This window comes from Meriones unguiculatus, chromosome 18 (genome assembly GCF_030254825.1).
Source record: "Meriones unguiculatus strain TT.TT164.6M chromosome 18, Bangor_MerUng_6.1, whole genome shotgun sequence".
Classification (NCBI taxonomy): domain Eukaryota; kingdom Metazoa; phylum Chordata; class Mammalia; order Rodentia; family Muridae; genus Meriones; species Meriones unguiculatus.
In genome coordinates this window covers 29114279-29138926 of record NC_083365.1, presented here as the reverse complement: position 1 = coordinate 29138926, position 24648 = coordinate 29114279, and the positions used below count along the sequence as shown (strand labels likewise).

The window sequence follows — 24648 nt, the reverse complement described above, 5'->3', positions numbered from 1 at the left end:
TGTGTTCTTTGTTTTCAACAGAACTTGTGAGCCCTCCTTATCACTCTCATCTCGGCCTCCGAAAATATCTTGGCATTAACTCAGAACTCAGAAGGCATGAGGGGTGGGGGAGCGAGGGGGAGCGAATCATCCTTAGTCCTGACTTCTCTCCCCTCGTTTTCTTACTTCAACACCCACTCAGTTTTTGCTGACGGAAGGCAAGGTGAACTGAACCCGGTTTATTTTCATAAGCAAGCCCTTTACCTCCCCTTTCCCTGTGCACTGGGTATCTGACAGTGCTAGCAGCTACGGGTTTCAAAATTGGCTCAGTTCCCCAGTGCTCCATCAGCGAGGCTGCTGTGCAGTGTCTTTTTTAGGGCACTGGGGGTTTGCAGGTAACAGGAATTTAGGTGCCCCCCGTATTCCAGAGGGAAGCCAGCAGAGAGGCTGAGAACGCGATCTGTCACCCAGGCGGGTTGTGCCGGATTGGGGGACCGTACGCCCGCTAAGCATCGAGGGATGCAGGCGCGCGGGGGACGCCGAGAACTGCGACGCGCGGGACGGCCGCGAGAGGGCGCAAGCTCCACTATGGCGGCGAGCCGACGGGGAAGGAACGAGGTGGTCTGCCTCGGAGATGGTGAAATCGGGGCCGAGGAGCGGCGGGGACACGGGGGGGCCTGGCCTCCTTCCGCAGCTAAGGGCCTGGACACCCTGCCCTGGGGTGCACCCCAAGGCTCCACCCCACTTGCGCTCGCAGGGTGGCTGCAGTGCCCGGAAGGTGACCAGGGCGCTGGGCTGCGCGCCCACCTCGCCGCCCCGCTACCAGCCCGAGACCCTCGGCCAGGGGCAGCCAGGTCCTCGGGGCTCCGCGCTCCCAACGACGCGAGGGGCAGCGGGGAATGCGGGTGAGTGGAGGCGACCGGGAGCCGCAAGCCCCGCCCCGCGGCCGGCGCCCTGACAACGCGAGCGGCCCGGGCGGCGCCGCGGCTCCCCGCCCCTCGGCCGGCACCAGGCGGGGCTGGGACCAGAGCGCCTCCGCTGCCACCACCGCACGAGCTGTGCTGCTCTGCGGAGCCGGACGGGGAGCGGGGCCCGGGCTGGGAGTGGGGGGCCGCGGCCCTCGCTCCACCTTTTCCCACCATGAGCCAGGGAAGTCCTGGGGCCTGGGCCCCCCTCGATCCCACCTCCGGGCCCTCGGCGTCCCCAAACCCGTTCGTGCACGAGTTACACCTTTCCGGCCTCCAGAGGGTTAAGGTAAGGTGTGGGCAGGGGACGTGCGGAGGGCTGGTTGGGATGGGGAGACCGGGTGGTGAGGGACCGAGGCTGAGATGGGCAAGGGGATGCGAGAGGAGGAGGCTGAGAAGCTTGTGGAGAGGGTGTCCTGGAGTGCACACGTGAGGGTGGCCGGGGGTAGGCGAGAAGCCCTGGTGAGGATTCGAGCTTAGGCTATAGACGAGCTCAGAAGTGTGGAGGAAATGAGTTGGTGAGGAGGGAGGACTGAAGGGGACCCAAGGATAGGAGAGATGGAGGACGCTGGGGAATGCGGATTACATCCTTCAGAGGTTGATGGGCTAGGATGGAGCTGGAGGCTACGGAAAGCCCGGGGTGGGGGCAGGGTTGTGCTTAGCTATTCTCGATTCTCCGGGGCTCCGATTGAAACGGTTTGGACCCAGAGATTGCGTCCTTGTGCCCTTCCAACACCTCCTCTTTCCGCTACCACCCTCCCCCTCCAGACCTCACTGCAGCACCTACCGGTGGGGGAAGGGAGGCTGGGAGGGGGGTTGTCTACAGGAAGTAGAGGGACGCACCACCCTAGGGTAGCCAGGAGGTGGTGTGGGGAGGAAGTGTCCAAGGTTTCTGTTGTGTTCACCTCCCCCTGAGGCTGGCCCCCGGGGGCAGGTTTATTTACCTGCTCAATCCTAAGGAAGCCTCTGGAGTCACCCTGACACTTGGCAACCCTTACCTTGCGGAATAGGGCTGAGCGCTACCTTAGGGTTGCTGTTCTGCGCTACTACCCTAGGACTAGATTGACCTGAGGCTTGAAAAGTGGATCTTTGTGTTTCCAACCATCTGCTCCTTGGGCCCAAAGTGTGGAAAGAGCCCTGCACCGGATTTTATTTGACATAGGAAGTATTTATGGAATGGGATGGGATGTTGGGGAAGAAGATATGTCTCAAACCTACATCAAACATAAAGATCTGTTTCTAACTTACATCAAACACAAACACCTTCACCGCATTTTCCATTTTTTTTGGCGGGGTAGGGGTGAGATAGGGTTTGAATGTGTATAGCCCTGGCTGTCCTAGAATTTGGTCTGTAGACCAGGCTGGCCTAGAACTCACAGAAATCTGCCTCCTGGGTGCTGGGATTAGAGGCTAGTGCCTGTGCCAGCACCTCCCAGCTCATTAAATCCTAACATACTTCCCAAGTACTAGATGCATTTTATGACAGTGACCTTTGGGGTGGGAATCAACTGAGTGAGAAGATAAGGCACCTAGTGGTATTTTATCCTCCTGGCCTTACTAGTATCTTCTTCATCCCACTCAGATCCTTTGCCTCTACCCTATCACCTACAAGGTGTTAACTATCTGCCCCCAAGTCATCCCCTTGATGGTTGCTGTGCAATGAGCCTTTTCCTTCCCTAAGGGACATTCTCTCCTACCCTTCTGCAGTTCTGCCTCCTGGGGGTACTGCTGGCCCCAATCCGAGTGGTTCTAGCTTTTATCGTCCTCTTTCTCCTCTGGCCTTTCGCATGGCTCCAAGTAGCAGGTCTCACTGAGGAGCAGCTTCAGGAACCAATTACAGGATGGAGAAAGTAAGTGGGACCCAACTCCTAAGATTATTTCTCAGCCCTGTTATATGCTGTGCTCCACCAATCCCCACCCCACCATCTCCACCCCTAACCCTGGGGAAGGTTCTAAACTGCTAAATGAGCTATCAGCAAGCCCAGGTTTGGTCCTTAGGACCTCACATCTAAGTGCATGTATAAAATACTTCCAACTCTATGGCCAACATGTTTTGGGGGAGTAAGAGGGATATCCTTTCCCAGGTGGCTGGTTGGGGGACAGGATTAAGGGGGTCAGAACTCCCACCACTGAACCCCAGCCTTGCCCCGGCAGGACTGTATGCCACAACGGGGTTCTTGGTCTGAGCCGCCTGCTATTTTTCCTGCTTGGCTTCCTTCGGATCCGCGTTCGGGGCCAAAGGGCCTCTCGCCTTGAAGCCCCTGTCCTGGTTGCTGCCCCCCACTCAACTTTCTTTGACCCAATTGTTCTGCTACCCTGTGATCTGCCCAAGGTTGTCTCTCGAGCTGAGAATCTTTCTGTGCCTGTCATTGGAGGTGAGAGAGTCCAAGAAGGTACAGGGGAGAAATGACAACTCTGGGCCAAAAAAAAAAAAAAAAGTCGGAACTGGAAACACTAAAGAGTGTTCCAGCGCAGAAGGAAAAATTAGGAGGGTTACTTGACTGTTGGCAGATGAAATGTAAATTAACACCGTTTGTCAACTGATCTCAGACTCTCAAGGCTAGAGCCAGAGGCATGGTGCTAGAAAGTCAGCCTTCAATAAATAGATCATAGCAATAAATGGGTTGTTGAAATATCTTACACTGTTGAGGAAATTGAGGCTGCCAGATGTCAGTGCCTAAGGGACAGAACCAAGTGACTCCTCCTTGTAACCTTCCCGACCCAGCCCTTCTTCGATTCAATCAAGCCATCCTAGTATCCCGGCATGACCCAGCTTCTCGACGCAGAGTGGTTGAGGAGGTCAGGAGGCGGGCTACCTCAGGAGGCAAGTGGCCTCAGGTGGGTAAGGGGGTTTATGAAAGCTTCAAGCTTCACCTTGTGTGCACAATGGTGGTTCTTTCCTCCCCCGCCCCTCACTCTGTGCTTTGTGGGGTTTTTGTTTTTCACTATTCACTATTTTCACCAGGTACTATTTTTTCCTGAAGGCACCTGTTCCAATAAGAAGGCCCTGCTGAAGTTCAAACCAGGTGAGTTAAATGACAGTGGGCGATAAGGCCGTGGGGGAGAAGGAGCGTTGGGGAGGAGAGGAAGGGTAATGGTGACAGGGAGCCTCCTACCTCTCTGACAGGTGAGTCAGAGAGAAAGTTCTTAGAACAAAGCCACATGTCACTTGGGATTTGTCCTGTCTAGCTCCCTCCCTGTACTAACTTCTGCCTTGTGGGGGTGGGGTTGGAAATGGGATTTAGGAGCCTTCATCGCAGGGGTGCCTGTGCAGCCTGTCCTCATCCGATACCCCAACAGTCTGGTGAGTCTCCATGGAAGAAAGGGTGGAATCAGGGAGCATGAATCCCTCCTAAATGGAAATAAGTAGAAACTGCCAGTGGCGCGATAAGACTGCGTCTCGGGGTGAAGCATGAGGTGAGGTTGGGGGTCTCTGCTAAGGGACTGGCCAGTCTCCAGAAAGGAGAGTAACCTGCCCCTCCCTCTGCTTTTCCCATAGGACACCACGAGCTGGGCGTGGAGGGGCCCTGGCGTGTGAGTTCTGGTATTCTGGGGTTGAGGTTGGGCAGTCATGTCCATCAGAGCATTCCTGGTCCAAGAGAACTCTAGAGAAGGTTGCCTCTGACTGCCCCATATTACTTGGCAGTACTCCTAACCTCCTACCTGAGTCATCCCTGCCGTTATCATAGTTCCTTCTTATTTACTGTCCTGTGTTTCATGTTTGTGGGTGGATTTTTTTGAAGGGGTGAAGTTGGAGGCTGGTTCCTTTGCCTTGGTCCCAAGACTTCCCCTTGCCTGCAGCTCTCCCTCTGATTTGTTCCTGCAGCTTTAGCCTCTGCCCATCACCTTTCTGGCCCTTCTCACAGTCTCCCAGCTAACTGGAGCAAGGAGTCCCATTTTTTTCATATCACTGAGAGAACATTCACTGCCTTACTCAGGAGGAACAGCTTAGTTCAACAGTGGCAAATACCCATCTCTCCTCTCTTAGGCTCAAAGTTCTCTGGCTCACAGCCTCTCAGCCTTGCAGCATCGTGGAAGTAGAGGTGTGCTCCCCCTCTTTGGTGGGATGGGGAGAATAGAGTGGTATTAACCACTCCTGACTTTCAGGTCCTGATGGGAGAGCCCTGACTGTCTGTGTTTCAGTTCCTCCCTGTGTATCAGCCCAGCCCTGAGGAGAGTAAGGACCCCACCCTTTATGCCAACAATGTCCAGAGAGTCATGGCACAGTGAGTGTTACAAGTATTTCCTGGTGTTCTGCAAAGTATTTCCTGGAGCAGTTATGCCGAGCAGAGGTACCACAGGAGAGGCAGGAGGTTTTGAAGCAACGATAAGGGATGGTGGGGAAGTGTTGTGAGACAGCTGTGAGGTCAAGGTGAGAAAAGATAAAGGGGACTGACCATTTCAGTCAGATAGAGTAGAAGGAAGCCTCAGAAATTTCTTTTGCTGCTTCCTCTTGATCTCCATCTCTTTGTCCTGTAGGGCCCTGGGCATTCCAGCTACAGAATGTGAGTTTGTAGGGAGCTTACCTGTGATTGTGGTTGGCCAGCTGAAGGTAGCACTGGAACCACGACTCTGGGAGCTGGGAAAGGTACTACAGAAGGCTGGGTAAGTTACCTTAAAGATGAGGATATAAGCAGTAATCCAGATAGGGAAACTGAAAAGGGAATGAGGGAAAGAAGTAGTTCTGTGCTGGATTTCATCCTCAGTTCAAGAGGCCAAGGGACAGTGGCTGAGCCTGCACTAGGAGGCCAGGGCTGGGGGAAAGGTGGTGCATGGTGTATCCAAAAGGAAACTGAGTCAACTCTCTGATGTCAGTGATTCCATTGCAGGCTGTCCCCTGGCTGTGTGGACATGGGGGCAGAGCCAGGCCGGAGTCGAATGGTCAGCCAAGAGGCATTTGCCCAGCAGCTACAGCTCTCAGATCCTCAGACAGTGGCTGGTGCTTTCAGCTACTTTGAGCAGGTAATGGAGCTAGAACCCAAGGCAAAATAGATGGCTTGCCCTCCAAGCCAACAAGCTCAGGATCTAGGGATGGTCTCCTAGTGTTCGTTCCTGGTTCTGTCTTGGTTCTATCTGGTTATATTTCCAGAATTATAACCCAGGTACCCTATCAAATGATAATTCTAGCTCTTGGTTGTATTTTATTCTTAAGTGCTAGGAATACAATAAGGGTTTTATACTGGGCAGGTGCTCTTTATACCCCTCAAAGGGCCCTTTTTGTGCTAAGACACAGGCTTTGGGTCTCAACATCCTCAGCGCTCAGGAAACAGAACAAAGAGATCATAAGTTTAAGGCCAGCCTAGGTGATATAGTTAGACCTTGTCTAAAATTTTAAGTTTTGGGACTGGAGAAATGGCTCAGTGGTTAAGAACACTGGCTGTTCTTCCAGAGGTCCAAGGTTCAATCCCCAGCACCCACATGGCAGCTCACAACTGCCTGTAGCGCCAGTTTCAGAAGATCTGACATCCTCATGCAGACATACATACATGCATGTAGAACACCAATGCACATGAAATAAAAAAAAATTGAAAAGCAATGTTTTTTGAAGAAGTTTCAGTTTTGAACTGTGTGGATTTCTTAAGATTGGAAAGACTGTGCCAGACTATCTCAGCCAACATGTCCTCCATAGACCTGGTATAGCATATATCCTGTTTGGATTTTTTAGCTAAAAAAAAAAAAAAAGTTAGGCCAGTGGCCCCCTTTTCAGTCTGTTGGACCAGTTCTCCTGTATATGCTGGATGTGAGGAAAGCCACTTAGTCTGGCTTGGAAACCAGGATTTTTCTCCTGGTATATCAGAATGGATGGTAACTTCAGAATTCCTGGGGGATTGGCTGACATTCCTAGATCTCCATGGGAGGGTTTTGTCACCGCATGGTTTGGTATAGCTTATTGTAGCAGGAAAGGGTAGCAGAAGGAAGCTTGCATCCTGAGAACTCTCAGGAGTCCTGGGGAGTGTGGTGCTTGGGTCTGAACAGAGCGGTCACAAGCATCATTTCTAAGCCTGCTGCAGAGAAGCTAAAGCAGAGGGCGGGAGGAAGAAGGTATATGGTCCACACGTTGCTCTGGTTTTTCACTCTCTAGGATGCCAAGGGTTTGGTGGACTTCCGAAATGTGGCTCTTGCACTAGCAGCCCTGGATGGGGCCAGGAACCTGGAGGAGCTGATTCGCCTGGCCTTTGAGGTACCTTGGATGGACGGTGGGGAAGATTGCTGATACACTTTACCCCACAGCTCCATCCCAGGAGGGTGTTACATTGTGCTGTTCTCAGTAGTTCTTGGATAACGCGTGCTCTGTGCCCTCCCTAGTGACACACTACCTAAAACTGCCTGTCTCCAGCATCTCCTACTGAGGCCTAGTTGGAAACAAGAAGGCAAAAGCTAAATGTCATACAGTTACCCTGAAAGAAGCTGCACTAACCTGGGTACATGCCTATAATCCCAGCACTTGGAGGCAGAGACAGGTGGATTACTATGAGTTTGAGGACAGACGGTCTACAAATCATGTCCAGGACAGCTAAGGGTACACAGAGATAACCCTGTCTCAAAAAAAAAAAAAAAAAAAAAAAAGGGGGGTGGGCACTAGAGGTCCAGGAGGGCTTATGTGCAGCTCATCAGACAGGCTTCCCAGTCGCTATGAGGTAGTGTCTGAAGGAGGGAACTTAATAGGCATTCTCTCCCTCCCGCCTTCCCAGCTCTTTGCTGAAGAACAGACAGAAGGACCTGGCCGCCTGCTGTACAAAGATGGCTTCAGCACCATCCTGCACCTGTTACTGGGTTCACCCCGCCCTGCTGCCACGAGTTTGCATGCCGAGCTGTGCCAGCCTGGATGCAGCCAAGGTCTCTCCCTCTGTGAGTCCCTCCCTGCCTTCTCTCCTGCACAGGCACCCGGGAGGGATGATGGGGTTACGATCAGCAACAGGATACATTCTGAACACTGAGGTGGCAGAGAAGGGGCTAATGGCCAGTATAAGGAAGCAGAAGCTCTGAGAGGCAGAATAGGCAGGAAACAGGCAGATGAGGAGAGAAGGCAGACGGAGCAGCGGGCTGTGTGTACCAGTTCTGAGGAAAGAGAAGGGAGAGGTGTCCCCGTCTACCTCTTAGGTGGTTTTACTTTTCCATTTCCTGTTTCTTATTCCTGTTCAGGTCAATTCCAGAACTTCTCCCTCCACGACCCTCTGTACGGAAAGCTTTTCAGCACCTACCTGCGCCCCCCCCACAAGCCTCAAAGCGCCTCCCAGATACCAAATGCCTCATCCCCCAGAGGCCCCACCGCCCTGGCCAATGGGACTGTGCAAGCCCCCAAGCAGAAGGATGACTGAGGACCTCAGCCCCCCACCCCCATCCCCACCCCTCTTCTCATTTCCAATCCAGCCCTGCTCTCAGGACAGCACCAGAGGCCTACCCTATGCCTCAGCCCCATCTCTGCTCCTGTTTGGTGTTTTGTTTTTTTGTGGGGTTTTTTGTTTTTGTTATTATTCTTTGTTTCTTTTTAAGTTTATTTTAATTTTTTGTTTGGTGGGGGTTTTTTGTAAAAGACTATTTTATATATAAATATAAATATATATCTATTAAAAAAAAATGAAGCTCGGTCCCGTGGGTGGAATCATTAGTTGGAAAGCAAAGAGATGAATGGTTGGTTGCCAGATTTTCATTGGAGTTTCCAAAGATTGATCTTCGCCATACCTGAATCCTCTCATTCATAAATGGACTGGGGTATTTCCTTCATGGAAATCATACAGTGATTTTTGTATCTTCCCCTCCTGTGACCATCACGTACTTAATTGACTTCTTCATGAACCTCTTTTTCAGCCCATTCCCTCTTGTTCTGTCCTCATTAAAGATGAAAATATAGCTTACTACCATTCCATATTTAGCAATCCCACTGAGAGTTTATTCTGTCGCCCATACTTGGTGCAGAGCCCTGTGTCGGGAAAGCAGAATCCTCCAGGTCACACCAAACGTGTGGCACTTCCCCTAAAGTAACAAGACCTGAGGACATAAAAGGCCCTTCGTGTCCAGCCATTAAAGGAAGAAAAGCCATTCACACACACCCTACTCCCATAGCACCCGAGGTGCTCTGTCTTGACACAGATAAAGTAAATTAGAAAATCGCAGATCTCAAATCTGACCTACAAAAAGTGCCCCCCTGACTCCCCTGTAGATTTGAAGGAGGCAGACAATAGGATACCCAGAAAAGACCTGCTAATGCCAGGTTCTGGCTTGGGAAGAGGGGAGTGGATAACCATTTGGGAAGACTGTTTTGGAACCTATCTGGTCATGAAAGTGATTCTTAGCAAAACACTGCAGAATCTGCCTTTATAATACGTGGCTACATGTAGCAGCAAAGATGCTCACACACAAGAGCACAGCATTTTCCAACCAAAAACAATCTTTATTTTTCCTTATAACTTCCCAAAGCCCTTTCCCTTTACTTCCCACTAAAAGGACCCCCTGCAAACTAGCCAGTCTGACCTTTTGCCCCAGGCCCTCCAGCTTCTTGTACAACAAACACAGCATCAGGCTGGGGCTGCATCTCCACTGAGGAGCAGCAGCAGTAAAATAGACGCTGGGGCACCCACTTTTGGGTGCTGCTAGGCGGAGCAGGGTGGTCCTCTGCTTCCTACTGGTTACGACGCCTCTTCTTCCTTTTGCTTGTGACAAAACTGTCACGCCGCCTTTTACGAGGCTGTGGGAGCTGCACCAATCCCAGGGCTAGGGGTTTCTGCCTGGAACTACCAAGCTGAGCTTCCAGTTGGGATCTCTCTACAGCAGCAGCTGGACTCCCAACTAAAACCTGCTTCCCAGGCTTGGAAGGGGGTGAAAGTTGGTCAAGGTCATCTACTTCAGCAGAGTGGTGGGATGTTTTGGGGATTCCCTGACCTCCAGAGGCATGACAAGGAAACCCTCCAGAAGAGAGGCTAAGTTTCGAAGCCAAAAGATAGGCAAAGTTTGATAGTTCTTCATCTTCCTCCTCCTTCTCTTTCTCACTTCCTTTTGCCCTATCTGCTGAGTTGTATGTTTCTCCAGTAGGGATTTCTCTCAGAACAAAAGCATCCCTAGTTCCCCACCTAGGGGAAGTACTCCCCAGGCCCTGGCCAGATGTTGATGTGGTGGCCTCAAGTGTATAAGATTCCTGATTGTCTTGTAAAGGATCTAGGTCAGTAGGTTTGGAGGAGACAGTATCTTCCCTGCTCTCTCCTTGGAGATTATAAGAGTTAAAATTTGATGAGAAGGAATCCTTGCTGACCTCTGGGGTGGGACCACTGTCATTTCTAATATCGAGTATATTGACCTGTTCTATGTTTTCCAAAAGAGGAAAAAGTAGATTATCTCTGCTCTCTGCCTCTTGGCTAGCCTGGGGGAAAGAGGAGGCATCCTGGGTCCCAAGAATAAGGAGATTGCCTTGGCATGTGGGTAACAGGGTGTCTTCTGAAGACCCCAATGCGGAGGGGTCAAGTGTTTCCAGCAGTGGGGAGCAACCTCCAGCCCACAGATCACTAGGATCCTGTATAGTCTCAGGACTCAGTTCTTGATTCTCTTTGGACCTCAAAGCCGGGCCATCAGCCATCAGAGATCCTGGCAAGCTGCAGGAGTTTCTCTTTTCTATAAGAGCTGTCGCATCTGTGCCTCCACAGGGAACCACACTGATCTCGACATTCTCGGGCACTGTGGTTTTTCTAGGGCCTGGAGAAACACTGTTTCGGGAACTCAGTGCCTGGTCCTCTGTTATACCTGCCTCATCTTGGATGCTATCTATGACACTTTCAATTTGTAAGGGCAACTCTAAACTCACAGCATCCATGTCACTGCTCAGCCACAGTCCTGGGCTGAGAGAAACCCTCTCTAGGTTGCCAGTTGCTCCAGGGGAATGGTTCTGATCATAACTCTGAGCTATGTCGGGACCTCTGTCATCTCCCCACATGGCTCTTGAAGAGCCTTTCTGGGACGCCGCTGAAGGTTCTCTCCCTTGAGTAAGCACCCCAACTCCCTCGATCTCTTGTCCTATCTGCAACCCTAAGGCCTGCTTTTCTAACCCAAGTCCTTGCATAGAAACTGGCTCTATAACTCCAACATCCAAACTGGAGGCTCTCACGGGTTGGGGCTCTTCTTGCCAACAAAAAGGTAAAGCCTCTGGATTCCTATCTGCTGCTGGATAGTGCCCAGAATACCCAGGACCTCCTAGGTGGCCGTCATGAGCTGCATATAGCTTCCCAGACCCTTTTCTCTCCATACCCAAGGATTCTTGCATTCCCTGTGGAGCTGTGAGTTCTAGCTGCGGGTCCCAGCTGCTAGAGGATGGCAGCATGTTTCCATCCTTGTGGATCCCCCTTGAACCACCTAGCACTCGTTCCTGCCCACCATGCATTTCTCTTGCCTGCTTGCCTGGAGAAGCAGATTTTCCAATGCGAACAGTGCCCGCAGCCCCCTGAAGCCCAGGTGAGGGCCGACACCTCCGACCCCCATCTTCATCTTCGTCAGAAATAGAAGGACTTGAGTCTGACTGAGCTCCACTGCAACTTGGAGGCTCCTGAGCATCTTCCTCTTCCAAGGCCAAGAGTCGTTTCTGGACCAGCTGGAAAGGAATGGACAAATGCCAGTTCTATACATGGTTAGGAGAAGAGGTGGCTGAGTGGGTGATAGGAGACAGTACATAGCATGGGGAAGAAGAGCAAGTGTTTAAGTGGTAGCATCAAAGATAGGTACTGCAGCTCTTTCTGCTCTGGAGCTTTATTCCCTTGCTGAGAGCCTTTCCTCACCCATATACTTTGTTCACATAATCCCCTACCTACTTGCTCTAGATCCAGAACCCAAACCTAAATCCTATAAAACAGTATCAGGATATCAAAGAGTTATATAAAATCAGGCAGGCTCCTTTTCCTGGCATTCATTCTCTGCCTCCCAACTTTACCTGGGCAAGAGTAAGTCCTTCTTCTTGCTCTAGCTCCTCAATTAAAGCCAAAGGATCTCTCTGCTCTTCTGGGGACAGCAGATCTGCCAGAAATTGTGGGTGAATAACGGCCTCTACCTGGGAAACAGACGAATGGTGTGAATCTTGGTGTGAAGTAACCTGTAGGGCCAGGTGCTCTAGAGACAAAGCCACGAGGCCCATGCCCCCACTTTCACCCTGGAGTTTGTTACAAAAATTGGTGGTAGTCACTACCGCCGGCTACCTACGTATTCATACACGCTTACCCATTTCTAAATTCTAAAATGGAACCTACTGCCATGTGCAGAACCCCAGAAGGTTGGTATTCCATAGTGCCCAGCCCCTAAGTATTTATTAGAAGTTAGCCATGTAGACCCAGCTTACCTTGGAGACAAAGACTTCCTGAGAACATAGTTCATCAATGTAGTTCAGAAGACTTGAGTCTGGAAACATCCCTGCACCTTCCTGTTGCCTCTCTTCCTCTGTCTTCCCAGGGTCCACGTGGCTCCCCATCAGCCCTTCCATGATGTCAATATATTCTTGTACAGCTTCTGGTGGGATCTCTTTGGGTGCCTCAGGAACTGGAGGCCGTTGGGGCTTACGCTGCCGCCGGCGGGGAGCCCGTGACTTAGAGGCTGCCTTCTTAGGAATGTACGCTGAAGGAAGAGATGGGGAGTGAGAAAGCAGCTTTGGTATCTACTTCCCAGTAATACTTGGAGGGGAAAAAAAATCTAGGTTCAAGAAATGGTTCCAGAATGGGATCAAGCTTTGGGTGGAGAAAACATAAAAACTGGAAGGTACAATAGAGAGCACTGTGTTAAAATCTTTCCACACACCTTGACATTCCAAAAAGCCTCCTGATCCAACCCCCATTTCTTAGGCTGAAAAAGTATAGGGTTCATGCACAGTCTAAATGAGAGTGTAGTTAGTTTACTTGACCAAGATCAATAGGTAATTCAAGACAAATGTAGCCAAGACCCCAGCTTCCTATAGGGCATTGTGTTAGGTTCATAGACTGTCACTTGTGGGAAAGAAAGTGAGAGAAAAAAAAAAAAAAAACTTTCCTAATCTTATCTGGTTTGTGGATAGCCTTACCTGGCTGCTGGCAAGCCTCTGGAACCAGGGGCCCTGGAGGATCAAGTTTCAACGGGGCTACAGGGGACAGACCCGGGGACCCATTCATCAGCTGTGCATTCTGTATCTGTGTCTCTTCCTCAGCCTCAAACTCCATGAATCTGCAAAGGGTCAAGAAGGAACAGGCAGAGCTGGAGAGCTGGTTCAGTGGTTCAAATCCCAGCACCCACATGGCAGCTCACAACTGTCTATAACTCCAAGATCTGACACCCACACAGAAACATACATGCAGCAAAACATTAATGAAAATAACATTTAAAAAAAAAAAAAAGGCTCAGGCTGTGCTGAGGAGAACCCAGTTCATCAGTCACCTAGATACCAGGCAGCACTCACACACAGCCAAGAAACCAAGCACCTTCATTTCAGCTAACACTGTTGGAGCAGTCAGGGGAAGCTGCTGACAGGTAGATGACAGCCTAATGACAGTTCTGGGAAACGCTATCATATTGTCCCTTCCCTTTCAATGGTCGCTGGAGAAGATGATTTTAGGAGGTTGTATAGAGCTTGGCTAATTCCCCAGGACAGTAATATCCTCTACTTCTGTGCCATAACTGTCCCATCCAATGCCCTGATTAATCACTACTTCATATAAGCTTAGTGACTTCAGTCTGGCCTATGCAATGGTCTCAGGGTATACTCTAAAGGGTTGCTCTTGATGCCCTCATCTGCCCCTTTTACAACTGAAAATGTTGGCAGAATTCCTGAATCAGAGACCACCAGGAAGCAGAGACCAGAGTACAAAGGCTGGAGCAGGCTCCAAAGGGTAAACCTAGGAAGCCAAAGGTTCAGATTCAGACAGAGACTGGGGGGTGGGGTAGGACAAAGGTACACTTAGAAGAAAAATTATTCTTTCTCCAGTTGTTGCAATATATTCCCCAGGCTGGCTTTGAACTCCTGAGCTCAAATGAGCTCATGTCAGCCTTGGCGCCATGTGTGCTAACCAAAGTTATTTTTTTATGCAAGGCTATCCTGTAGAGATGGGGGATAAAAAGTCAGGAGACCAGTCTGGGTGTCCAATACCCTGATTTCTTCTGGCCAACCTTTTCCAGAATTGGTCCCTTTCTGGGGTGGGGGACAGGGGCAGGGGGCGGGGGGGGGTTCTGTGCTATCTTTTAAAACAAACAAAAAATATGAAAGGAAAGGTGATTCTGAAGTTCCACACCATTAGCCACTTGCTACCTGGTGAATTAAAGTACCTTCATGATGAGGTTTTCAGCATCAAGTTTTCAGAAGCAGGGGGCCCAATCCTATCTACCCTAACACCTTCAGTATGGAAGCCCCATATAGGTCCAAGGACCAGAGGCAAGGGCACTTTTAAGAGCAGACAGGGCAAAATAATCCCAGAGTCCAGGTGGTAGAAGCCACAAGAATCTAGAAGACCCTTGTGTGGCCTCCTGTGACACTCCTTTGTCTATTTTTAAATGCATTCCATTTATTTGATGGCATTTGTATGTGTGTGTGCACAGTGTGCATGGGCAGACCTCAGAGGACAGCTTTTGGGAGTCCCTTTTCTCTACTTTCTTCATGAGGGCCCTGAGGATCAAACTCTGGCTGTCAGGCTTGCTGGTGGACACCTTTATGTGCTGACCATCTTGCTGACCCCTTCTGACAACCTGCCCCAACACACACCTGCCCTGCCCCACCACTCGACCGCTCCCCTACCCGTGCACGGGTGAATGAAGATTCATCAAACTCACTTCTCTGCCATCTCATAAAAGATCATCCGGTCAAAGTTGCTGGTGCGTTCCCACTCCTGCAGAGCCCTCGGCAGCCCCTCCTCCAGGGTCATGGTAGGCTTCAGTCGGGCCAGGGATCGAAGCACTGGGCTAAAACCACGTTAGGTCAGACAGACTGTAAATGTGTGCCCTGCACCTGTTCTGGTGGCCGTCTCACTCCCTATCACCCATCTTTCACCAAATCTAGGAAGCCCCTCAGGCTCTGTCATAGCCCTCCCTCCAGTTGTTTGCCATTCACGCCGCCCTTGCCACCCAGAGGTGCAAAGCACACAAAATCTAATGATCTTCCTCCCAACCTTTTGAAATCAACAAGGGCACCCTCCTTTAATTCTCATGGTGCTAGCCTTAACTGGACACTAAAAAAAAAAGAAACATTTTATAGTTTGTAACTATAAAAATGGATTTAACCCAGCCAGGTAGTGGTAGCTCATGCCTTTAGTCCTAGCACTCAGGAGGCAGAAGCAGGAAGATCACTGTGAGTTCAAGGCCAGCCTGGTCTTCAGAGCAAGTTCCAGGACAACCAGGGCTACACAGAGAAACTGTATCTCAAAAAAAAAAAAAAAAAAGAGAGAGAGAAAATGGATTTAACTCGGCACAGAACCTGTTGAATTTTCAAAGACTTATTTAACTAATCTAACATAAACCTCTAATTAGAGCATGTGTAGTAGTTTGGGGGTTTTGGTTTAGGGACTAGCTTCTTCCCCCACCCCCAGTTGGGTTTTCATTCATTGCCTCCAGAATGCTGTCATAGATCTTCAAATAAAATATTGGACCACTACCTCTGGGAAGCTCCAGAGAAAAGAGTGTAGACTAAAGTAAGGACTTCAGTTTAGCCTTTCTGGCTTCTCTAAGTCCTTAAACATAGCTGAGTATCAGTACCACCGGGAAAACTTGATGTCACTAAGGATTGCAGAAGCCAAGGTCCCAGGACAGAGCATCTAATCAGCTTCCCAGGCAGCTGTTGTACAGGGTCTGGATCATGCTTGGCATGAGGTCCTACCCATAGCATGGAAGCACGGAGAACAGGAGTTGGCCAGAAACCAAAGGGGATGGATCCTAAGCAGATCTCGAGAGAGCTCATACTGGGACTAGATTTAGAAGTTGTGTCACCAGGTTTGAGAAAGAACTTAGGAGTCATCTCAAGAAACCAAGAACTCAGTAAGGTGGTATTTGTTGAGGACCTTGGGAGTGTCTCTTGATCACTTGCTCCAAGGAATGGAAGAAGTTCTTCCACTGGAAGGGAGCATGAATTTGTTTTTCAAAGTCTGGTTAAAAAAAAAAAGAGAGAGTGTTTACTCAATGGTCTGCAGCTGAGAGATATGCAGTCTGGTTGGGAAATGGAGAAAAGTTCCCAGATGACTAATGACTGATTTATAAACAAAAACAAAACAAAACAAAAAAAAGACAGCCTGTAACTCCAGGCTTCTTGGCTAAACATACACACACTCTAAGGGAGGGATATTTTGGCCTTTTGTGCGCTCACTTCCTCTTTAAGATTGCCTTTTTATAGTAATAATAAAAGAGTGACCATTTAAATGATTCATTTTCTATGCCAGGCACTTTGCCAAGCACCTTTAATCTTCTGGTCAGCCCCTGCAGGTGGGTATAATCACCCCCTTTCCTCATGAGGAAACTGAGGGCAAAGGTGATATATGTCCTACTCTAGTGTTGTGTGGAGCCAATTGTGTGCCCTCCCCTCCAGAGTTCACCTTGACCCCTCAGTAAGGTAGGGTTCACACACTAAGGTCTTGGCCTGGCCAAATGCCATCTTCCCCACCCCACAGGAATTAGTCAGGGCCCAGCCCACCCCGTCCCAGCTCATCAGTGGCAGAGGGCAGGCAGGGAAGGGCCCTGACATTTGGAGTCAGGGACCTACAGGACAATCTCTGCTTCCTGCTTTATGACAGGAAGTTTCTCACTCTTCTCAGGATTAGCGTAAAATGTTTGCCTGACTTCACGGAGTTGTAGGTGTTCTTTGAAAAACAACAACAACACCAAAAACAAAAAAAACAAAAACAAAACAGTACCTGAACATTTCTCATAAGCCAGAAGAATGTCTTAGCAGTGTCTTCTCACTCTCACATCTGCCTTCAACAATTCTAGAGTATCTGAAACCTCTGTATCTATACCAAAATCCTCTCTAAAAGCCCTAGGAAAACTCAGTCTTAGATGTACTCCAGCTCAGAACACACACACACACACACACACACACACACACACACTTACATAAGAAAGCAGGAAAGAGCTTCAGCATCAGGACTCTGGGATAGGTGAGTCCGGGCCAAGACTTTGTAGCGCTGCCAGCGACGATAGTTCTCATAAACACCCTTGGAAGCATAGGCAAGGTCACCTTGGAAAGGCTTCCGGGCAGCCACAGGACCTCCTTCCGTGGTTGCTGCTTGTATTCCTGGCCAGGACTTTTCCAGGGGTACAATGGGAGCCAGTTGGGCAGCTGGTGGTAGAACCTGCAGAGGAAGTCCTGCAGGGCCCTCCTGGCTCACTCCAACAGCCACAGCAGGCAGGATGGTCTTCAGGTTAGAGGGTGTCACATACCGAGGAGGTGGAGGAGGCCCCTCCTGGACCCCACAGGGAGCACCGGAGGTAATCCAGTTTAGGGCCGTCTGAGTAACTATAAGATTCTGAGTTTGAGAAGGTTCAGCTGGCCCCATTTCTGTTTTGACTTTGACAATGACTTGACCTGTTCCGGCCACACTGGGGCCAGAGCCTCCTTCTCCTGTCACCAGCAATGGGCTAGGGAAAGCAGAAAGGAGCAGAGGATTGCCTGGAGGAAAGGCAGGAGGCATGGGGGGCTGTGGTGATGGCTCCCAGAGGGGTTGGTCTGGTGGGGCAGGAGTAGGTGGGGCAAAGGGAAGGGTAGTGAAAGGGGACAGGCCAGCACTAGGTTTCATGGGCATATCTGGTCCTGGTAATGGAGAGGCTGTTGAGAGAAAGAAGAGAAGGGAATAGGAAGAAGACAAGGAGTTAGGCCATTTGACTTCCTTTTAGTCCCTAAAGAGTCAGAGTAGTGACTCTCAACACATGAAGAAAGGGACATGGATGGGTATGTTTGTAAATGTCTCCCAGGTAGTTCTTTACTGGGCTAGGGAAGCTGCTCCCTCTCAATGAGATGCAGAGAGCATAGACCTGCACGTTCCACAAAGAACAAGCTCATCACTGCCTCTAAAACACTTCTCTCAAAACACTCCTGTAGACCTCCCTTGCCATAGGTGGATCAAGATCAAGAAGATGTGAAATAGGATTGACACCCGTACTGCAGGAAAAGCAGTCTGCAAGCATGCTGAGTACAGGGGAAGTTCCAGGCTCTTGAGAAGCATTCATGGGCCCTTGAGAAGGGAACAGCTTCACAGACACTAGTCCATCCCTCTCCTCCTTTTCCTATTGCTCTTGCTCCCAATAATCTCCTCAAACAACAAAAGATGCAGTTTATGAACAGGCTCTGTGACTCTAGGACTCATGAAGTTCATTTCTCCAAAAATAGTCCCACTCAACATTCATGAACATCTACTAACCCCTACCTAGTCTACAAGATAGAGAAGCCACCTGCTTCCAGCTGCTCTGTGGCTCCTGATGCCATACACAAAAGCACAATCCCCAGGACAGGGTATGGTAGCCTAGATTCCTGCCTCCCAGAAACTTCATAATGCAACAGCCAGGAATACCTGGGAGGGATTAGTTAGATAAGGGCCAAGAAATAGTGAGAGGAGGACCTTGGAGAGAGATTTCCAGTGCATTTAGTAACTATGGAAAAACTGAAATTGGGCAGTGCTGACTAGCTATGGTTCTTTTCTTCTTCTTCTTCTTCTTCTTCTTCTTCTTCTTCTTCTTCTTCCTCTTTCCCTTCCCCTCTTCTTCTTTTCTTTCTTCCTCTCCTTCCTCTTCCTCTTCTTCCTCTCCTCCTCCTCCTCCTCCTCTACCTCCTTTTTCTTCGGTTAATCAAGACAGGGTTTCTCTATGTAGTCTGGGCTGTCCTGGACTCGCTTTGTAAACTAGGCTGGACTCAAATTCACAGAGATCTGCCTGCCTCTGCCTCCCCGAGTGCTAAGAATACAGGCATGAGCCATCACACTGGCTAGTCTTGCTGCTTAATGTTAGAAATTTAAGGCTCATGAAGAACAAAGCATTGAGCTGGAGCTAACTAAGAAGGAAATCTAGCACATAGTTCCTGCAGGGAATCAGCTATCTGAATGCTGGTCAGGCAGAGTGGGGGTGCAGGGGAGGGGAATAAGCACACATATGTGTGTTTCATTAAACAGAGCCTGTATCCCGCATGACTGTAATGATAAAAACAGAACCCAACTGGCCTAATTTCATGCTATTATTATCCCTTTAAAAAATATTCCACTAACAAACCAGCACCACTCAGACTCCACTTCGTGACCACAAAGGAGACGTGAAATAGGAACAAACTAATCTTCACAGTCTTCTGAACCATACAGCAGAGGGCTGGGTTATACCACCAAGTTCTGCACACAGTGAAATGTTCCTAAGGTCTGAGCGCCACAACAGGAAAGAAAACTGAGCATCTCACTGTGGCTAAGATGATCTGTCTCCTCCAGCCTGAAAATCAAGAAAGACTGCCCCTAACAAAAATAAATAAATTTACTTAAAAATATGTGCAGGTTTGTAAATACAACCACTCTGGCGGATGACCACAAGTTTAAGACCAGCCTGGGTTACAGAGGGAGTTCAAAGGCAGCCTGAGCAACTTTGTGAGACCTTGCCTCAAACTAAAAAGTGAAGTGAGGACTGCAGATGTGGCTCACAAAATGCTTGTCTAGCAAGGACCCAAGTTCAATTTCAATAATCAAATATTTACAGAGAAAGAGCACATGAGCACATGCTCAGAAATCCTCCATGGAGGTTCCCTCCTTAGAACACTAATTAGATGGAACCTTGATCTTAGACTCCCAAACTTCCAGATACGTGCATAATAAACTACAATTAAAGAAAAAGAAGGAAAAGCCTGCTGCCTGAACTGAAAAGAAGCCACCTCTGTGGCTAATAGGAGCCATCAGGCCCTGGGCACAAGCAGTTTTGCAAAATCTCTAGCCCTGTTCACTGGCTCATAAGTGAATAAAACCCTCCTGAGGAGTTTTAGCTTTCTGAGTAAGGCTGTTGTCCTGGCCCAATCCCACTCCTCCAACCTTTAGGCTACTTTCCCTCACAAAATCAAGAGACTCAGCCCTGCCTTCTCATGGCAAAGTCCTAGAGCAGGCACTAGTTGCCAGAGGATGCATGGATCTTGGGCCTTCCCCTGAAACCTTGCCAACACAACCCATATAGACATAAACTCTGCTCCCCCCCCCCCAGGGATGTTAAAGAGGCCCCTCTTCATGGCAATCAAATTGGCAATTGGTATCCAATCCCAATATTCAGCGTGTTACTTCTGACATACTTCGGTTCATTTCCAAGGATGCTCTTCCCAATTCTTAATGGTAAAAAAATCGGCTTCCCCGGGTTCTCTAAGGCCTGTGTAGGGTCTGATGTCTTAGATTCCTATAGGTTGTCCTAAATAATTTTATTCCTGGGTAAAGGGGCAAAATCTGACACCCCAGAGGCATGAACATGTGGCACATACTCTACACGTCACAATGCCCAGTCTTACTTCCATCTGACGCCATTATCGGAGGTTTAGGTACACCAACAGTGGCTCCAGAACAAAACAGTTGAGTCCAGGATCCAGGCAGTAACCTAGTTCTTTCTGTAAAACCCAATGAAGGTAGGGTAAAGAATGAGTCAAAACAGAATTAGAATCTTAAACTCAGGCATTCTGTAGTGGGGGAGGAGAGGGAATATTGATTGTGTGGTGAGAATGGGGGACATATTACACGGCGAGTTCTAGGAGGTAAGCAAAAACTAGAAAATCCCGTCTAAATTAACTTGATGGCTGGGAGTCTTCTTTTAGGGCAATTTGTATGTTGTTTCTCGGATTCCCAACATCATACTGTAGTTTTCACTTTTGGTTTCTTCTTCTAGTCTTCAACAGCAGAGCTAATCCTGCACCCTTCGGTTTCTGCAGTTCTGCAACTGACTTCCTATTAACAACAGACTGCTGGTAGACCTTTGGCTTGTTTCAGTGATGCCTCTTATTTTCTGAGCCAAATTCACAGCTTGTAGAGTGGAGGATTAAGAAAACTACACGCTTGAAATTGATCCAGAGTGTTCAACTGCTGTGGCGTGAGCGCCACCCTCTTGAAAAGCCGCCGCCCCACTTGTGATTGTAGGACTCAGGAGGCTAAGGGGCTAGACTTTGAGAATAGCCTGGGCTACAAGGCGGAACTAACTATCTGAAAAAAATAATAATATTTTTTTTCTGTAAAAACCCCAACAGTCCAGTCCCAACAGCTCTGCAATTCATGGAAGCCACAGCTTTTTCCATTTGCTGAAAACCTTAATAAAAAATTTTTTTTCAATCAATTATTTATTTAATTTTGAGACAAGGTCTCACTCTGTATAGCCCTAGCTGGCTCAGAACGCAACAGAGATCTGCCTGCCCTCTACCTCCTGAGTAATGGTATTAAAGACCAGTACCTTAGAAGGAGGAGGAGGAAGAGGATGAAGAGGAGGAGAAAGAATCTTTAATAGTTTTTAAAGGGTTTATGCAGTTTTATTTTGTGTGTGTGTGGATATTTGCCTGAATGCACGACTATGCAGCTGAGTGTATGCCTGATGCCCACAGAAGCCAGAAGAGGGAGTCAAAGCCTCTGGAACTGGAGTTGCAGCCAGTTGTAAGTTGCCATGTGGGTGCTGGGGACTGAACCTGGGTCTTCTGCAAGAGATTCAAACATTCTTAACCACTGAGCCATCTTCCCAGTCCCTTTTTAATTTTGAGATAGTCTGGCTAGGGAGCTTAGGTTCACACTGAAGACTCCTGGCCATAGCATCTTGAGTGCACAACCCCTGCCTTAAAATGACCATAAAGTTTTTTTTCATTAAATTGGTTTTTTAAATTTAAATTAATATATTAGCATGTCCCAAAAGTCAGACTAGGAAAAGTTTTGAGGGGGAGATAAAAGGGGATGAGAAAGGGGCATGGGAAAGTGAAAACTACTAAAATTCATTGTGTGTGTGTGAGAGAGAGAGAGAGAAAGAGAAACAATAGACAACAATAACAACAAAATCCACACAGAACAAACAAACAAACAAAAAATCCAGCCTATGCAAAATAAAATATACCTCACCAAACACTCTTCCTATTCATTTCCCTGTAACCAAGTCCTCCATGCCGAAGACACCAATATTAACTTTCTTATACATTCCTGCTCCTGGCACAATCTCACACACACACACACACACACACACACACACACACACTCTCTCTCTCTCTCTCTCTCTCTCTCTCTCTCTCTCTCAATCTCTCTCTCTCTCTCTCTCTCTCTTCGTTTCTCGGTTTAAAACAGGGTGTCACTACTTGGATTACTGACCAGGCCGGCCTTGAATTTCCTGGATGTTGGGGATCCTTCCGCCGTAGCTTCCCGACTTCTGGGGTTACAATCTCGTGTTAAACTCGCTGTTTTCGTTTGTTTGTTTTTTAAATATATCTTATGCAACGGCAAGCAAACCAACTACATTCATTACTTAAAAAAACAAACAAACAAACAAAAAAAACGTAAGTTTTTCTGGCTACAAACTTAATACGCTCCAATATTTTTGCTCCTATAAATAGTGCTGCAATGATCATTTTGCAATATCTTGATTTTAGTTTTTTATTTCTTTAAACTAGATTCTTATAAGACTTTTCATTCTTTTAAAAACTGGAAAGAAGGGGTACCTTACTGTGCTATTATCCGCTACTCACCATATAAGAAAGAGCCGAATTTGTGGTCGAGTCCCTAGTTTGAATCTTGGTTCGACCTCTAAAACAACATCCACCAGTTTCATAAGAAAAACTTTTACGTTCTTTTCGCTTTGCATAATATCGAATACCCATCATGCACTCTTTACCGCCAATATTTTGAAATGGGCGGGGAACCGGATGTAAAAGTAGGGGGTCGAAAAAAAAAAAAAACACCCTACTTCGTCCGTAGGATATAGATAGGAGAGGGAGAATCCTGGAGCCCTTGTTTCTCCAGGAACTAGAAAACTGGTGCCTATGAAATGGGTGTGCAACTTGAGCTTAAAGATAGGACTGGATGCATCAACATTCAACCCAAATCCATCCCCACTTTTGTAACGCCTGGCAGTGCCTGGCACAGAGTGGTCAAGTCCATGGATCTTAACTCTGCAAGGTTGCTGCTAGCTGGAGTTCAAGGCCAACCAAGTCTTGCTCTACTATGCCCCCTTCTGGTCGCCTGGATATGACTGGAGAAATGGACTACATTTCCCGGCATGCCTTAGAAAGACTTCCGGCCAGACCGGAAGGATGTTGGCGAATACAGTTGAGGCGGTGCTCTCGGGGAAAGGCGGCTGGCTGTATATTGGTTGGCGTCTGTCTGCTGCGGTGCAGTCATGTTTCTCCAGTATTACCTCAACGAGCAGGGCGATCGCGTCTATACGCTAAAGGTAAGGGGGTGAAACATCTGTATATCAGGAGGACGAGAAATTTAGGTGGGAGAAGCGGTTTGAACCGGCTTGCGCAGTCCGGTTCGTGAAGCCATGTGGAGTCCAAAACGTGGTAGCAGTGCGCGGTTTCTTGTTCTGACCATCACGTCTTCTAGCTTCAGGTTTCCCGTTTTCTTGTCCCCTTCCTGTCACACCACTCATATATTGAGATCATTTTGTTTCTTTTCTTGAGCAGAAATTTGACCCTATGGGACAACAGACTTGCTCTGCTCATCCTGCTCGGTTCTCCCCAGACGACAAATACTCCAGACACCGAATCACCATCAAGAGACGCTTCAAAGTGCTGATGACCCAGCAACCGCGACCTGTCCTCTGAGGGTTCGTTAATCTCTTGTGCTGCCCGCCCCCCCGGCCGATTATCAGCAATCAAATGTCTCAATCCTGAGCCGCGAAGCCTTCCCCTGCTGTTTGGAATGCTATCTTATCTTAACTACGTGGTTGATTCGATAGTGATGGGCATCGCCCATAAAAGGAACAGTCTTAACTTTTTTTTTCCTTCATGTTTTGACTTACTGCCCGGTTATTAAAGATACAATAACTTAAAAGTTCATTTTGTGTGTTGTTGGAGGAAAAGATAGAGGGGGATTAGTACCGTTGTTAGTACAAGGCCACTTGAAAAAAAATGGGTAAATCCTTACTGTAGCAGGAGACCTGTGCACTAACTGTTGGGATGTTGGGGAAGAAAGGCTGAGAAAGACTCCTACAGTGGTCAGCAGTCGCTGGGAAAAAAAAAAACAAAAAACTATCTAAAGTAAATTGTAGCCCCTCTAACATTCTGAATTCTCCAAAGAATAATAAAGGCACAAAGACTGGATTGGAAGTTAGGAAAATGGTACTGTTTCCCCACTTTCTATGAGAAGTAAAGGCATCAACTTTTCTAGTTCTGTTTTTCTCATTTAAAGGGGTGGTGGTAAAGCATTTTTTTTTAAAAAAGATTTTTTTTTAATTCATTTCTTTTATGTATGAATGTCCTCTCTGCATGTGTGCCTGCATGCCAGAAGAGAGCATCAGATTTCAGTATAGATGGTTGTGAGCCACCATGTGGTTGCTGGGAATTGAACTCAGGATCTCTGAAGGAGCAGACAGTGCTCTTATCCTCTGAGCCATCTCTCCAGTCCTCAAGTGGTGGTGGAGCATCTTAATAAATACACATGTGTGTTTCTGTCATAAGTGGGACTGTCATTGACCAAACTTAACTGTTCAGGAAATATACCTACTCTTCTTTGTAGTTAGCTTGCATATATACTCCTACATCTATATTCTCTTTGGCAGCTAGCAGCAATGTGGAAAGGATTTTCTTGTTTTCCAATCTACTGTTTTGTTT

At 48.3% G+C, this 24648-nt stretch overlaps 3 protein-coding genes across 3 annotated transcripts; 2 read left to right on the top strand and 1 right to left on the bottom strand.

The window, feature by feature from the left end:
- Positions 1–974: 974 nt before the first annotated feature.
- Positions 975–8533, top strand: Lpcat4 (lysophosphatidylcholine acyltransferase 4). Its single transcript, XM_021648731.2, has 14 exons — positions 975–1233; positions 2652–2794; positions 3099–3319; positions 3670–3782; positions 3910–3970; positions 4190–4248; positions 4444–4478; positions 4933–4987; positions 5088–5170; positions 5424–5549; positions 5774–5906; positions 7027–7125; positions 7637–7793; positions 8088–8533. Exons 1-14 carry the CDS (start codon positions 1120–1122, stop codon positions 8261–8263), a joined length of 1575 nt encoding a protein of 524 aa, XP_021504406.1. The 5' UTR covers positions 975–1119; the 3' UTR covers positions 8264–8533.
- A 786-nt stretch (positions 8534–9319) lies between these two features.
- Positions 9320–20460, bottom strand: Nutm1 (NUT midline carcinoma family member 1). Its single transcript, XM_021648732.2, has 7 exons — positions 20368–20460; positions 16968–17679; positions 14703–14831; positions 12967–13106; positions 12256–12527; positions 11854–11970; positions 9320–11517 (listed from the first exon to the last, which is right to left on the bottom strand). Exons 1-7 carry the CDS (start codon positions 20381–20383, stop codon positions 9565–9567), a joined length of 3339 nt encoding a protein of 1112 aa, XP_021504407.1. The 5' UTR covers positions 20384–20460; the 3' UTR covers positions 9320–9564.
- A 2654-nt stretch (positions 20461–23114) lies between these two features.
- Positions 23115–23872, top strand: Nop10 (NOP10 ribonucleoprotein). The gene is made up of 2 exons (XM_021648730.2): positions 23115–23264; positions 23500–23872. The coding sequence occupies exons 1-2, from the start codon at positions 23211–23213 to the stop codon at positions 23638–23640; spliced, it is 195 nt and encodes a 64-aa protein (XP_021504405.1). The 5' UTR covers positions 23115–23210; the 3' UTR covers positions 23641–23872.
- The last annotated feature ends 776 nt before the right edge of the window (positions 23873–24648 follow it).

What these genes read in the sequence shown, in the direction of transcription:
- Lpcat4 (XM_021648731.2), top strand. Translation starts at nt 1,120, where the DNA reads ATGAGCCAGGGAAGTCCTGGGGCCTGGGCCCCCCTCGATCCCACCTCC. An exon ending in CCTGCTGAAGTTCAAACCAG is followed by an intron (nt 3,971 to 4,189) that starts GTGAGTTAAATG and finishes AATGGGATTTAG; the next exon opens with GAGCCTTCATCGCAGGGGTG. An exon ending in GCAGCATCGTGGAAGTAGAG is followed by an intron (nt 4,988 to 5,087) that starts GTGTGCTCCCCC and finishes TCTGTGTTTCAG; the next exon opens with TTCCTCCCTGTGTATCAGCC.
- Nutm1 (XM_021648732.2), bottom strand. An exon ending in TTTTATGAGATGGCAGAGAA is followed by an intron (nt 13,107 to 14,702) that starts GTGAGTTTGATG and finishes GACCCTTTGCAG; the next exon opens with ATTCATGGAGTTTGAGGCTG. An exon ending in AAGGACTTACTCTTGCCCAG is followed by an intron (nt 11,518 to 11,853) that starts GTAAAGTTGGGA and finishes ATTCCTTTCCAG; the next exon opens with CTGGTCCAGAAACGACTCTT.
- Nop10 (XM_021648730.2), top strand. Translation starts at nt 23,211, where the DNA reads ATGTTTCTCCAGTATTACCTCAACGAGCAGGGCGATCGCGTCTATACG. An exon ending in ATCGCGTCTATACGCTAAAG is followed by an intron (nt 23,265 to 23,499) that starts GTAAGGGGGTGA and finishes TTTCTTGAGCAG; the next exon opens with AAATTTGACCCTATGGGACA.